Source organism: Diadema antillarum, unplaced genomic scaffold (assembly GCF_040938485.1).
Source record: "Diadema antillarum isolate AM-2024a unplaced genomic scaffold, OU_Dant_1.0 scf00000214, whole genome shotgun sequence".
NCBI lineage: Eukaryota > Metazoa > Echinodermata > Echinoidea > Diadematoida > Diadematidae > Diadema > Diadema antillarum.
The window spans coordinates 258,553-274,354 of NW_027271103.1; the positions used below are offsets into that span (position 1 = coordinate 258,553).

The 15,802-nt window shown below is 38.2% G+C and overlaps 1 protein-coding gene across 1 annotated transcript in view; it reads right to left on the bottom strand.

Annotated features, from left to right (window-relative positions):
* Positions 1 to 15,802, bottom strand: part of LOC139724445 (protein CLEC16A-like) — a 254,765-nt gene that overhangs the window by 202,738 nt on the left and 36,225 nt on the right. The window contains exons 6-15 of the mRNA XM_071635587.1: positions 14,338 to 14,443; positions 13,739 to 13,862; positions 12,734 to 12,920; positions 11,369 to 11,419; positions 9,526 to 9,639; positions 8,609 to 9,005; positions 7,728 to 7,875; positions 4,750 to 4,850; positions 3,856 to 3,905; positions 3,052 to 3,237 (exon numbers count right to left, since the gene is read on the bottom strand). Coding sequence (XP_071491688.1) covers positions 3,052 to 3,237; positions 3,856 to 3,905; positions 4,750 to 4,850; positions 7,728 to 7,875; positions 8,609 to 9,005; positions 9,526 to 9,639; positions 11,369 to 11,419; positions 12,734 to 12,920; positions 13,739 to 13,862; positions 14,338 to 14,443 — 1,464 coding nt within the window. The remainder of the gene's footprint in view (positions 1 to 3,051; positions 3,238 to 3,855; positions 3,906 to 4,749; positions 4,851 to 7,727; positions 7,876 to 8,608; positions 9,006 to 9,525; positions 9,640 to 11,368; positions 11,420 to 12,733; positions 12,921 to 13,738; positions 13,863 to 14,337; positions 14,444 to 15,802) is intronic.

Sequence of the window (15,802 nt, forward strand, 5' to 3'; positions counted from 1 at the left end):
TTGTAGTTAGATCACGTGCTCAAACTTCTGAAAGCTAACGGGAAGTAAACTATCGCATAATTTCGCATTGTGTGAGTGCAGCTTTTGTCTCTCCTCAACTTTGACAACAGGCAAGGCCAAGGTCCTTTGTGAACCTTCAGCAGTCAATGAAGGGAAATTGCAGAGTGAGGGGATGGGTAATGAGCTTTGATGGATTTCTGGCATTCATTCCTCTTCTCCTTGTCAACTTTGACATGGACCAGATGGTGGTCCTCCAGGAGACTCAGTTATTGAGAAGGAGAAAATGGAGGGCAGGTAGGAGTGAAGATGTGGGGTGAAGATGGTGGGAGAAGGCACTGGGGTGTAGAGCAGGATGGGTGAAGTTTGAATTCTCCCTCTCCTCATTGTCATGTGGGGGCAGATGGTGATCTTCAGGGAGCTTCCATCACTGATGGGGGGGGGGGGGGGTACAGGATATGAAAGGGGAAGCAAACCCAAACAGATATGTCAATTGAGTTAATGCAATAATACTAGTAGAACACATCGGCAAAGTTTGAGGAAAATCAGACAATCCATTGCAAAGGTATGCATCTTTACAAGTTTTGAGGTGGCCATTGCTGGATGAGAAGACTTCAATACTAAAGTGAAAATATGTCCATACATGTACGTGATGTCACAAAATATTGTAGACTTCTCATCTAGCAATGGCAGCACTGCAACTTGAAGAATTCATAACATTTGAACAGATTGTCTGATTTTCTCAAACATGAAACTTTGCTGATAATCTTTACTAATATTGCTCCATTCCCTCAATTAACAATATTTGGGCTTCATTCTTCGTTAACCCAATAAGGACAGGCTGATTTTGCTGTAAGACACATTTCTCATGGACAGCTGCCTGAGTATACTCGGGACTAGTCTTCAGCGGGTTAAAGGGCCCCTGAAACCCAAATGCATGTTAATTTGTGTTGATTCATGATACCCTCAACATCACTTCTGCGGTGAAACGAATATCTAGAAACATTCCATATATTTTTAATGATTTTTCTTCTATTTTTCTTCAGATTACTTGAGAACGCCCACAAAAAATCCTTCCAAACCAATATTCCTCAGATGACCTCATTTGTCAATTATGGCTAAAGTACTGAAATGTTTCACAAAAGACGTTGGAATGCATCTTCCCCTCGACTCGGCATAACTTGCATGTTCCCTCGCCATGTCTTTTGTGAGTCACATTAATATCACAGAAACATACAAGTTATGTTGAGTCGAGGGGAAGGTGCATTCCAATGTCTTTTGTTAAACATTTCAGTACTTTAGCAATGTTTGACAGATAAGGTCATCTGAGGAATATTGGTTTGGAAGGATTTTTTGTGGGCGTTCCCAAGTAATCTGAAGAAAAATAGAAGAAAAAATTGTTGAGGACAAGATCACAGTCCTCTAGGAACTTTCACTTATTGACGAGGAGAAAATGGAAGCATCATGGGAGAGAAGATGAGTGGTTTGGCAGATACATGAGAGGATGGGTGGTGGTATTTAATTTTCTCTTTCCTCAGTTTGACAGTGACAAGGTGGTGATCCTTGGGGACCATTGAAGTCAAAGAGGAGAAAGTTGAGAGCTGGTGAGGGAGATAATGAATGGAGAAGGGGAGTGAGGCAATCTACATTCATTCCTTGCTTGGACACAGGAAGGTAGTGCGTAGATAGTGGTCCCCTAAAAAGAACCATAAAGTGCAAATCCACCCCACGTTCTCGCAGGCTTTCATAAACAGAGTATAATCAGAAGCAAGAGTGGTAAAATTTCTGTCAAAATTGTACTAAAGATATGAAAATTATGGGATTTATACAAGTTTCATACATTATCAGAAACAATGATATTAGTCGCAACCACAAACAGGAAGAGGCAGAGGTGATGATGTCATCATCTCACATGTTTCCCACTGACCCGTGCATGAATCTTTATATGGGTTTCTGACCCCCCCCCCAAAAAAAAAAAATAAAAAAATAAAAAAATTTAAAAAAATTTAAAAAAATAAAAAAATAAGGGTTCTTAGATATAAGCTGTGTCATTTGCTTTACAAACTGGTAGATGATGATTCTTTGGGGGAAAGGGGCTGCATTTGCCTAATCATCACACAAATCTTGATTTTCATTAAGCCAATGGGAGACTTGTGAAGTGATGATATCATTGCCTCTTCCAATTTACATCTCTGGTTGTGACCAATGTCATTCTGTAAAAGCATCTATACCAAGAAGTTCCATAACTTTCTTCTTTTGCATCAGATTTTTGATGAACCTTCTTATCTTTCAATGTCTGACTTTACTCTGTTTATTAAAGTCAACTTCAACATGGCATGGTGCTGCACTTGAAATTATTGAGGCAAAGAGTAAAAAAAAAAAAAAAAAAAAAAAAAAAAAAAGTAAATGAATGACTGATAGCCAGAAGTTGATTGGGTAAATCAGGGCTTAAAGAGGAATTCCTGACTAGTCTGCAAAGAAAGAGTATGGTCTTATAAGCACAACAGTAAAAGTTTATCAAAATTGAATAAAAAATTTTGGAAGTTACCAAATTGTTGAGTTTTGCTAATTTCCCATTAATCGTGGACAAAAAAAAAATGTGACACATAATGTTATTCCTGGCTGAATATCTTCAAAGTTTTGATCAGTAAGATACTATGTGTCTGAGTACATCAGGTCTTAAGACCACGGCATATTTGTATTTGAGCAACAAAAAAAAAAAGGGAAAAAAAGAAGTAAGTTTCCACATTTTGTGTACAAACTACCTGGTAGAATATATAGGAAGGTATGATTGGATGACATAATCAACTCACTTATTTGTGAATTCATATTGATCGTTCTAATAATACAATGTAGCTTTGTGAAAATCAGCGAGACGTCATAATTTCATAACTTTTTTAATATCTATTTGATGATTTTAATCGTTGTTCACTGTTGTGCTTATGAAACATTACTCCTTCTTATCGGACCAACATTTAAACTGGTTTGGAATTCCCCTTTAAGGGGAGACCCAGTGAGCTCCAGCTATCTATCAATCTACGGATCTCTTCTCACTTCGACACAAGCCAGATGACGGTCCTCCAGGAAGCACTTGCCACGGGTGGGGCTGAAGATGAGCTGCTTGAGGAGAAGGCAAGCCATCTCCAGGGTAACGGGACGGATGCAGCTGTTCAGCTGGCAGCTCTGGTTCATCAGGGCAATCAGACGCTCCACCAGGACGGAGTTGTACACAGTTTTATTCTGCATCACGAAAAAAAAAAGAAGAAAAGATTAACGGTTCAGATTCAATGCCATGTTCAAAGTGAGAATATCAGTGAGAGAACAGTATGAATGTCTAGCCTACACAACTGATTATACGATTTTAGATTTATAAGTTATAATGTTCCAGCAAAAGAACCATCAAAATCTTGATAACTTACACTAAAATAAAAATGTTCAATCAATGTGAGTGCACACACATACACGTTTTGTACATAGAGCAGGCAGTCTTCTAAATGGATAAGGGCACATAGAACAAGGTATATTTACATATTCTGTCTCTGGGAGGGATTTAGATGAATTTGAAGCAATTTGTTTTTCTATTTATACTCTTTACATATTCCCATAGTCAAGTGAACAACTTGTGTCATGTAACCCTATTATTGTGGGTAGCTTTGGGGAACTACATGACTGCTTACTTTAAAGACTGCTTTCCTTTGCTTATAGGGATATCAGATTTTCTATTCTTCCTTTTCACCAATCATCATTATCACTCAGTTCATATACCGATAATACAAAAAAGAATGATCCACAAATCATTTAATACCAAGGAGAACATCTCCAAATGATGGAAAAATGGGAATAAAGGAAGGAACTCACCTCGACCCTGTTTGTTAGTAAAACACCTTCTAAAAGATTGTCCTTGATCCCTAGATTGAGGATGAAATGAAACAAAATCTTCTCATAAGTTACAGAACCAGAGAATGGATCAATACCTAGAGCATTCACAGTTTGAAAAACAAAAACAAGAAAACATGATAAATATACTGACAGCAATTCACTGGAAGCATCCCCATAACAGTGAATGAAGAGTAAATTGGATATTGACAGATATGAGATAATTCAATATCTTTGAAATTTCTCTCAAATAACACAAATTCTTTGATTATTGCAAACAGACGACATATCTCTTCATTTATCTTACTTAAAGTCTAAAAGGTATGCACGTCACGATTTAAGCTGAAATAAAGGAAATCAGCGAAGGAAATATAACTGAATAACTAAATTCAAAATATCTGTTTTGGGGGGAAGGGAAAGGATTATTGTGCCTCCCTTAAATCTTTGAGGAAGGGGAAAAAACTGTGAGTGCAAAGTAAAGGACATAATTTGGAGGAATCTGGCATAATCAGCTTTATGATTACTTATTGCTACCGCACATGAAAATAGGTGTACTGAAGCAATCTTCAAACAAAAATTAAGCTCAGCAATCACACATTCTGACATATCATTTAAAAAAAGAAAAACAAGAACAAAAATATTTAAAAAAAAAACTTGCATAAAAATAATGGTAGTGTAGTCACTTGATGAAAAAATTATTCACAGATATGGTGATTCTGGTTTTATAGATAATACCTGAAATGCCACTACCTCCTTTGCAACATAATAGAACAGATCTCCGAGTATGGGAAGTGCTCTACACCATCTGACGCTTTGCTGATAAAACAGCAAAGTGCTTTCAAGTCCTTTGTACAAATGCCTATGGCTAGTGCTCACCTTCATTGGACCCCATGGCATACAGGAGGCACAAGGCAAAGAGCGCACGGTAGTCACCATGGTTACAGTCTAGCGAATTTAGGACGCATGCAAAGTACGGTCTGCATGTCAAGAAAAACAAGAAAATATGAACTGATATGAGGAAACGTCTCATACCTCTTTGGTTTCAACTTAAGTACAAATATTTATCAAAATACTTTGACAAAAAAAAAAATACATGACATTACATATACATCATCTACAATCATAGTGTATGTTCTCCCATCACATATAGAGAAGGAAAAACAAATCTGCATGAACCTAAGTTGATAGCACAGATACACCTCTCCAAAATGTATTTCAAAGGTACAGCTGTACCCCAGCTAGATTTAATAAAGAATGCATGTCCCAGTGAACTTCTCTCAAACAGATCAAAAATCTTCTCTTAATTTCTCTTAAGCAGATCAAAAATAGCAATATGGTAAACTCTCATAGTTGCTTTTACACACATGCCGATATTTTCCATATACAACTGGAATCAGAATGGCATGTGTCAAATATGCTATTAAATGGCATCATGATTGGGTAATGAAAATGAGAAAACACACAAATTCCTTTTTATTTCCATGTATTTTCTCGTACTGTTTCTCCCAACTAACTTGAGATAAGCTAAAGTCTCCTATTTAGAAAGTAGTGACAATATGCCATCTTAATGAGTTGTTTGTGCCATATAATCTTGTGATCAAGCAATTCATTTCAGCACAAGTCATGCCAAAATCTCTGTGTTTGGTGGCTTGCATCTTCTCATTCCATTTACACAGATGGAACTTGTTTATCAACAATAGAGGATGCCGGATTGCACAGAACCTCAATCCCACCTAAGACAAGCTCTAAAGCAACTGTGGGTAATGTTTATGACTAAAAAATGTTTTCCCCAAAACATGTAAATAAGTATACTTGCCAAGTGTTGTACAATAATTACAATATGAAAGAAAGATATTATTAAGAGGGGTGAAGGCTCAGGTTTGAGTTTTTTCAGTTTGTAGAGGGAGACAAACTGAAGAAACTCAAACCTGAATTACAATATGCACCACCATTGCGAAAGAAACATGGCATCAAATTTCAAATAATACACTCACCAGTAGTGCATCAACAAATTACATTAAGGATTGCTCTTGTGAAAAGCAAGTAATTGGGTAAGTGTGCATTTGTAACTGATTTAGTGCACACTGCAAAAGGATGCACATTGTGAAGTAAAGAGTGCCCGTAGCAAAACTGTGAGATTGATCAAGAGCCTATCATGGGAGTAAATGGACATGGTTGATAATCGCAGGGTGCACTATCCAAAACTGCTTGACAAGCTTTGCAGGTTCAACAACACAAGCTTGCAATGGTACTCTTTAGTGAATGTCACATGATATGAGCAGTCAACCAATCAAAAGATGAATAATAATGTTAAAGGATTGTCATTAGTAGCCTGTAATTAAAAAAAAATGTAGTTTGGGGGTTTTTTTTGTGGATAGTGCAGACTTTGGCTGAAGTGCCCTTGTGGAGATTGAATGAATTGAAATGAATGGCATGAATGGAATGAACGGAATGAAGGAATTAAAGGAGACCTCTGGATGATTTTCAGATTTTTACATTTGAACAACTATAAATTAGTTATACTGAGGACAGGGTTTCAGAATTTATGATAATTGCGATGAAGAATGAGAATATTTTCAAAATTCAAAACAAATTGTAATGAACAAGGATGATGACATGGCAGGGTCACCATAAGAATGCATGAGTTGGGGCTCAAGGAAGCAGAACAAAAGAAGAAGCCATGTATAGATTATACACAGGTGATCTCGCGAGCAAGCAGTATTGTAATGGAAATTACACTGCTACATTTTTTAAATATGTGAGCCTCCTATGTCATCATCCTTGTTCAGTGTAATTTGTGATTTGGTTTTTCAAAGTTTTGTTTCTCTGCTCAAGAATCACAATAAATTCCACAGATCTATACATGGAGCTATTGATTTATGTAATACATGATGTGAAATTATGAAAATCGTCTGGAATGCCCCTTTAACCCTATTCTAACTGGGCTATTTGAGACCAAGTTTTTACTGGGGGGGGGGGGGGGGTCAATTTGACCCCCCTTCAGATCTCGGCCACCGATCGCGCGATAGCCGCGAAATTTTGCCTAAAGATAGAGCTGGATGTCAACTACAAGATTACATGGTCATACAATAGAAAAATATTTCCTTTCCATTTTCAATAAATTAATTATGCAAATTTGTGCATGAAATTATATTTTCACCTATAACTCCATTAAAAAGACTGAAGGATTGCTAAATTTTTGTGTCAGAATTCCTCAAGACATATCAAACAATTTTCATGTAAAAAAATAGCGCAATCAAAAACAATTTCTTTTGTTTTTTTATTGTTTTGTTAATTTCTTATGTATTTTATTGTTTTTTTCAACCTTTTGTTTTCTATTGTTTTTCTGCCAAAATTTGTTGCAGGCACTTTTTCAGGCTTATCTACACTAGAATTGATTAATTTCAATGGTTAAAAGTTGAAATAATCTCATTTATATCAATTTAACCCAAAAACACAATTTGCATTGGATTTGCACACGATATATGAATTTGAGCTGTTTTGGGGTTGACATGCATATGCAAAACATTACGTAACTTCAGAACGGTGTACCCGGACGTCGCAAATTTGGTCTCAAAATTTGCGGGAGACTTCAATGAAAAAAGTCGTGAAACGACGCGGCAAAATCTTTGCGCGTTGCGGAATCGTGGCGCGAAACGTTGAGGGGGGGTCAATTTGACCCCCTCCCAGTTAGAATAGGGTTAATAAATGGCAGACTGACCGACTGACTGACTGAATGAATGAATGGAATGAAGAAATGAATAAATGACTGACTGATTGACTGACTGACTGAATGAATGAATATATGAATGAATAAAGCAGTGACGTGAGCCGATGAATGAGCTGCACTGTACCTGGTGGAAAGGTTGATCTCTTGCCGCTGGAGGGTGGCAGCTAAGCTCTTCTCCTCGTCCGTGCTGTTGGAATCCAGCAGTGGGCTGGTGGGGGAGATGGGTGAGGTCAGCACTGCACTGCTGGTGTTACTAGTTGAGTCAGACTCGCCTGGGGAGGGAAAGGATGGCGATACGCAATTACACACATCACACAGGATTCTTTTGATTCATTCATTTTCATTTCAATCAATACTAAATGCCAGTGAGCAGACTGCAAAGCCTACTTGAAATAAGCACAGGCACTGCGCCATTTGGAAATAAGCCATGTTTTGCCGCGCAGGATTTGGTTCCTCACAACACACGCCTAATGTAACTTGCAAAAGAAATATCTATAGACTATACTCAAAATGAACGAGGTAAAAGTCGTAGTGCCTGGATAAGGGTCTACAAGTTGTACCATCTACAAACTTGGTGTTGTTGTTTGGTAGGAATCCTGTAATTCAAATGAACCTAGATGGGAACAGTCTTTATCACTGCCTTACTTCAGTCTTTCTGTTATCTGTGACATATATAAAAATGATTTTATGAGAATGTAAGATTTTAACTAGGAGTCTCCACCTGAAAAAAGAAATTCAAATGAATGAATTTATTAATCAATACCACTTACAAATTCACTCAATCTTGCCAATGCAATGACTTTATAAAACATACACATATACCCCTTAACATATACCAGAAGGTGCATGACATCAACATAAATCTACTGTGCTAATTGTCATTTATTTCTCTCTTGAGCAAACTAAAAGAATGCCAAAAAACTTTCTAGACATATCAGTGATTACAGCTGAGAAGTTTCCCAGACTTTTCTTGACCAAAGTCAGCTGGACTCTCACAGTACTCACTTGTACTGGTTCCCCCTGAGCTGGATGTGTCTGGAGGAGGCGACGCCCTTCCAACACCACCTTGCGCCCTATCAGCTTCCGGTGTCTCCTCCTCGTCATCCTCTGGTAGCTCCACATCTCCACCCCTATGCCTCGCCACACCCACTCCTCCTACAGCTCCTCCCTCGTCGGCGGCGGCAACAGCCAGCCCTCTGGAGCCCCGCCTCTCTTGTCCATCTCTGCTGGCACCAGCTCCTCCCTCCTCCTCCTCCTCCTCCTCCATCTCTTCTGTGGGGGAGTCGACGTTGCGGTAGTTTGGTCTGCGCCGCCTCTCACGCATGTCTTGCCGGTTGCGCTCTCGGTTGCTGTCCAGGGAATATTCCAGGCTCTCCGCCGGCTCCACGAATGCTCGAAACGTCTACAATGGGCAAGACACAATAGTTATTCGAGTATATTTTTTCCTCTCCACCACAACACACATCTATTGTTGTGGGCTTCACATCTTCTTTTCAGTTTAGCATCTACTTCACTTGTCTCTGAGAGAGAGAGTCCCAGACCCAGTGAAGGAGAGTGAATACAACCAAGCTGTGACACATATGTGAGGACAATACTTCATATTGGTGGGCTTCTTTGATTACAGCTCGAGATCATCATGCTATGGCTCCAGATAATTGTAATTATCCTGAAAATGACGTCAGAGAGATCTGCGACATGCAGGATACATCATTAATGGGCAATGAAATTTACCAGCTACAAAATGGCCAATGACTCTTCTTCATCTGTTGTCTACTGTGCCGATTGCAAAGTTGCTAAGGATTCAAAATTTGGCAGAAATGTTCATCAAGTGCTATTTCATTTCCCACTGCATTTCTTTCATTCTTTACAGCAGATAATCTTTAGAAAAAAAGGGGGGTGGGAGATCTCCTTGCATCACTCACCCCTGATATACCGCTGGTGTCTGTTGGCTGCTCAGCCAGAGTTTGGTGGTTGCCATTAAAGATGATGTATGCCAGCTGGCACACCAATGGCTGGTGCCTCATGATGAGGAACACCTGTGTCAGGATGGGATGCAGAGGTGGAATCAGTTTTCACATTTAAAACACAAGACACTAAAACAAAAAACAAAAAGCAACAAACAAAACAAAACACTAGTACAAAGTTTTGCCAGATCAAAAACACAAGACACAGTATTACTAAGTTCTTGAAATAACAAAAACAGCATTTCATTACATCATCTCAATTTCATAATCATCAGAGAAAAAAAAATACCACAAAACAAAACGGCAGGTTATGGTTTAGGAATGAAATCACTTTCAGAGACCACCATTCTGGCACTAGACAATCATATAAATGAATATGCTTATCATTCATCAAAACAGTATTACCCTGAAATATATCTCTACACCAAGAAGGATACACCTTTGCCTGCAGGTTTCAGGATACAGGGTTTTCTCTAAAGTCCAGGTGTATTTCTGATATACATATTTTTCAAAGATCCATTGCGATAGAATTGGTCTTTAAACCACACATACTCTGTAGTGTATTCATTTCTTTTTTTCATTTGGAGGTGTATTTCAGATATATATATTTTTCACAGGTACATTGTGATGAAATTATTCTACAAACTACACATACTCTGAAGTGTTTTCATTTTTGTTACACACAATAAGGGCATCAAGACTAGGGTCAGCAAAAGCCAAAATCGAGTGAGCTCAGCCTTGATTGCTACATGTCTTCATACAAGTTTTATAGTAAAACAAGTGCACTATTACAATTAAAAAAAAAAGGTAAATTAAACAAAAATATACCCAATTTTGATACAGAAAAAGAACACATATTGATATAAGAAACTGTACTCTTTCGATTAATGTCATTTTTCTGGTCAGTATAACAAAAATAAACATGAATTTAGGTGACAAATGTAGACACTCGTCTACCTTTTGGGAACCTGGTATACCAGGTTTCCGTATACGAGTTGACGCTACATAGCACTTTTGACTACTTGCAAAATTGTCTCATTACTCCCGATTAACGCCATATTTTGAGCGCAAATATATGTGGTGAATACTGTAAAACATGATATATTTAAAGCATGAAATTTTCACGTATTGGAGCCGCCAAATCGCGAAATTAAAATGCACGCGAAACCCCCCCCCCAAAAAAAAAAAAAAAAACAGTGCCTCCAGCCCTCTTTAAGGAAGAGGCATGAAACCAGTTACTATAACAAGACAGCTTAATGACTGAAACAACAGCTTTTACTGTATACACTCTGTTGAACAAGCCACCAGGGGGGCATTTCATGAAGCAAATTTGTCCGACAACTTGTCGGACAAATTTGCTCTCAGCCAATCAGATGCAAGGATTTCAGTAGCTTTTAACATTTTGTCAGACGAAATATCTGACAAAACGCTTCATGAAATGCCCCCCAGGTGCAAGGTCTAATGTTAGACTCGATTATTGTAATGTAGCAGACTACCACTGTGGTCTAGCGCCCCCTGTTGTCCATATATAGAAAGTGCCTACAATATCTGTGGCAGAATAAATGATGAACAATGAACCACCAAATTCACCAGATTACTTCACTTTCTTGAGTCATCCAAATCAATGGTCTATGGGCCTGTCAGCCATCAACAGGGACCACACAAACTCTATAATTATCATAATCCTCAAAGATGAAGGGCTCATAAAGCTTCACTAAAATTCATTCAAGGAGTTCTGAAATGTCATGTCAGGTTCCTAGGATCTCTCATTCACTACATGGCACATGATGCCATGGCTTACCTGAGACAGGAGAAACAGGGCAACTACTGAGCTGATGGCTGGTGGACTTTCCTGTGATTCAGACGAGGGAAAAAGAAGAATAGCTGAAGCCTAGAAAAATTATCACCCTACACAGTAAAACAGAACGACTCCTTCAGTTTCAATAGTACCTCTCTCTCTCCATCAGATGGTCAGTCTTGGCATATTCTGATCTCATCGTGAGGTGATCTAAGTATCCTCTCAGATCACGTTCTGTATCTGTACGGATTCTTTCTTGAATCTTTATTCTTTATTTCTCCCCAAATCTTGTGCGGAATTTAACTCAAAAAGTCCTTCGACTATGAACAAACTTATGTCATCCAGATCTATATCATACCCTACAGTCGACAGATCTAATGTATCATTGTGATCAGTCAACCATGATGTTAGTATGATGTCATTGTCTCAAATCATGTTCTCAATCATATCTCATTAATGGAATGAAAATTTTCAATGAAATTTACATGTCATATAGTTCAAGCCAAATTCTATCCATTCATGTTTTTAAAATTCATCTGTAAACAGTATACATGCACATACCTGCACAATGAAATTTTAACATGATCCAATTGAGCTCCAAATTGTTTTGCACGTTTTAGGTCATTTGGAGCATTTGATAAAAAGTCGATGGACATGTACAATCACACCCATATATGCATACAAAGATTTTACGCTATAGAATGTTTTTGTTTTGATTACATGGATGTACAGGGTATAAGACATCAAGGAATGATTCTACCAAGTTTCAAGTCAATCCCAATCGATATGACATCATACAGTTCTGTCAAAGTTGAAATCCCACACGTGTATCAGGTGATAACGTCATCAAATTTTAAAATCTGACGTTGTGTACCTGCATGGAGAGCTACTCAAAAATGACACCACACAGAGTTGCCAATTTGTCATACTTTCTAATCTTTATCACTTCATAACTTTTTTGTGTGTGTCCAATTTTTTGACCCAAATTTTCACTGATCTACTTCTTTAATTTTTCTGTTTTCATAAAAGGCAACATCATATCAGGACAAAATTCCCCTTCAAATATTAGGCATTTTCACATCAGCCCGATACAAATCCAAGCTCGAGATATTTTTCGCAGAAAATAGTCAGCAAAATAGCGCACTATTTCGAAACATCGGGCTGATGTGAAAACGCCTATTGTTGCATCAATTTCAATGGTCTGGTAAAGATGAACACTTTGCTCGTTCATACCCATACCAAAATTACAGTACAATCAGATTTTTAATGTGATAACTTTAAACCAAAACAAGGTCAGAGCAAATATGTGTGTAAACTGCAGAAAGACAAAAGCCTGAGAGTGCAAAGCGTCACCTGAGAAGTGCTTACAGCTTTGCCATACGTCCTGGTCCGAGTCATTGAGGCGACATAGAGTGGCAGGAGCAACCTGTTGAGTAGGTGGTCGGTGAGGACATCATTCAGGGCCTCGATGTTGATGTTGAGGATGTCATTGAGATAGTGGAGGTGATCAAGGTGCTCAGCGACTAGGGTGGAGAGTCGGTTCTTGCTCTGGTGGCTGTTCAAGAGTCAAGAGCTCAATTACTTCCACATAAAGCATTGCAAATAAATGATACATAAAACTGCTATACAATTGTACATTCTAGCTAGCATTCTTGAAAGTAGGCTTTCAAGAGCTACAATCGTATATGTTGCAAATGCTAAATTAAAATCAATGAGGGAATAGTCAAAGTGTAATTCTCATCACATAAGATATATATCAAATTTCATTTACTGGCTGTGAACATTTTACCACTCTCATGGCTGCATAATGTGAATTAGTAGTCAAGCTTGTAAATAGACTGTGAATATTTGACTATCGCCTCATGACTGCATTTGTGAGTTAGTACTCAAGATCATTTTTACACTGTGAATATTTGACTATCATGTCATGAATGCATTTTGTGAGTTAGTACTCAAGATCATTTTTCACTGTGAATATTTGATTAACAAGTCGTGACTGCATTTTGTGAGATAATAGTGAAGATCATTTATACAACGCTGCACACTGGCACTGTTCTGATGGTCCCTGACCAGTAAAAATCACTGTCAGACAAGTAACTTTTTCAGGAATTTATCAGTTAAAAATGGAAATACTGGGTACCTACTGGTCCGACAGACAGGTCAGACCAGTAGAAGAAATGGTTAGTGTGCAGCCCTGTTTATAGACCGTGAATATTTGACTATCACCTTTAATGACTGCACTTTTTTAAACCTATAAAGAATAGCAATAACTCAAAACAGCCATAAAATTGTTCGTACAATAAGCAATATTAGATGAAGTAAAACGTTGTGTCAAACATACAAGGAACAAACTCAATTCCACTGAATTCTTACTCTATGTCGTTCCTGACACAACTGTCCAGCTCTAGTACATGGTTACCGATGAACCAGACCAGGTTGGAGAAGTAGGGGACGGCAGTCTTGTTTCGGATGTACATCAGCATCGCCTTGTCATTGACTGAGTGGTATGGAGCAATGAAACAGATGATGACTCACATTTATAACCCTTCGGTAGAATTACTGCTTGGCTTAGCATGCAGATATTTCATGGAAGCAATAGTCCCAGGAGCAAATGTCATGGAACCGTACACATGACAGATGGCACAAAATTTAAAGCTTTGACTTAAAATTCAGGTACTGTATATATGCGAATATTTCGCGAGGTTTACATATTTTGCAAACTTTGCGAGTCAGGTGCTATTCGCGAATTTCAAAACACACAAAAATATTACCTCTAAATGGACATGAATATGACGTGCACACATACATTCTCCAATCAGTGCTGTAGTTCACGATCAAGAATTTAACCACTCATAAAATTGTAGTGAAGTCCCGATTCGCGAAAAATTAGACTTGCTAAATACATGTATATGGCGTATACAGTACTTGCTTGAAAAAGTGGCCTTTCCCTGAGGGGACAATATAGCACTTACCTTTGTACACATTGAGGGTTAAGGTGCGTACAGCGATTCGAACCATGCTCTCTGGATGGTTGAAGAACTTAATGGCTTCTGTGTACAAGGCAAAGTCATTGGTGTGCTGCAAATACATACAAAGAAACAAACAAACAAAAGAACTTGTTATAAAGTGAAAGTGCTGTGGAAGTGTGATAAGCTTGACACATCAAATTTATCAGAATTTCGGAGCTTGGGTATTTGTTCCAAGTTCATCATGTCACTGCCGGCAACCAGGGATAGCCTGGTGGTACTGCTGCTGCCCGGAAAGCAGTCAATGACAGGTTTGAGTCCCGTGGTTCCTTTTTTCCAACATGTTTGTTAAATTACAGATCAGCAGTTGCGATTTTACAAATTTCCTTTGTTAGAGGGAGACAAACTGAAGAAAATTCAAACCTCAACCTTCACCCCTCTACTTAATATTCTCTTGCATTTACGTTTGACATAGTTGGATCCATTGTAGTCACCGCGATCATTTCGTTAGAGCATACATCATCAAAATGCATACCAACACAGAAGACAATGTTGCACTGAGGAGGCTGCTTCTAAGACCAATGTCCTGCCTTAGAACCCTTTGTATGGAATGTTGGATTTAAAAGAAAAACACAGCAGCTACTTCAATCTCTTGGAGACACCTGCCATTCGCACAACTTGTGGGGAGCCTACTGACAAACCCTTTGAAGACCCAAGCAGTGTAAATAAAAATACTTCCTAAATTTGTTTTTACTGTCCTTTAAAGTCACAGGAACTGTCTGGTCATCTGCGACAGAGAATTACGCACTGTCCAAATGTGATGCAACAATACCAATGGTAATGCAGGTTTCTGCATTAGTCATTACTCCACAACTTTATTTCTGATGGTGATAGGTTCACTTTCACTTCATGAATCATTAATCACACAGAAAGTACTCAGTTTATAATTGGGAGATTATCAAACTAATGTGGATATCTATAGAGTCTAGCATTGACCAATGACAGCTCTTTGTCATAAGGTCTTTCCTGGATTCTAATCAATGATGTTACCTACCACAGTATCACTGCATTAAGAATCTGATGAAATGGTGCCATTATCTCCTTTTGTTATTGCCTGAAGAGAGAAATATCAGTATTTGCCCTCAACCTCTATACGTTTGTTGACTCTTCACTAAAGTCTAAACAGTGATAATGCCTGGTCAACTCATCCCTGTACCTATTAATAAAGAGAACATTTCATGGACCCCTTCTCCAGGTTATGTTTAACCTTACCATGGATTACTGTGTGGGTAATTGCTACAATAATATTGTAAGACACATGCAGTACTTATATTGTGCAGAGACACAAACACACAAGAACATGTGTTCTTAACAACTGATCATACAAGAGGTATGACTTTACTCTGCAATAACGTACGTCAAGAAGCACAGCATAAGTTTGACAAAAAGATCCATAGTTTTTTAAAAAACC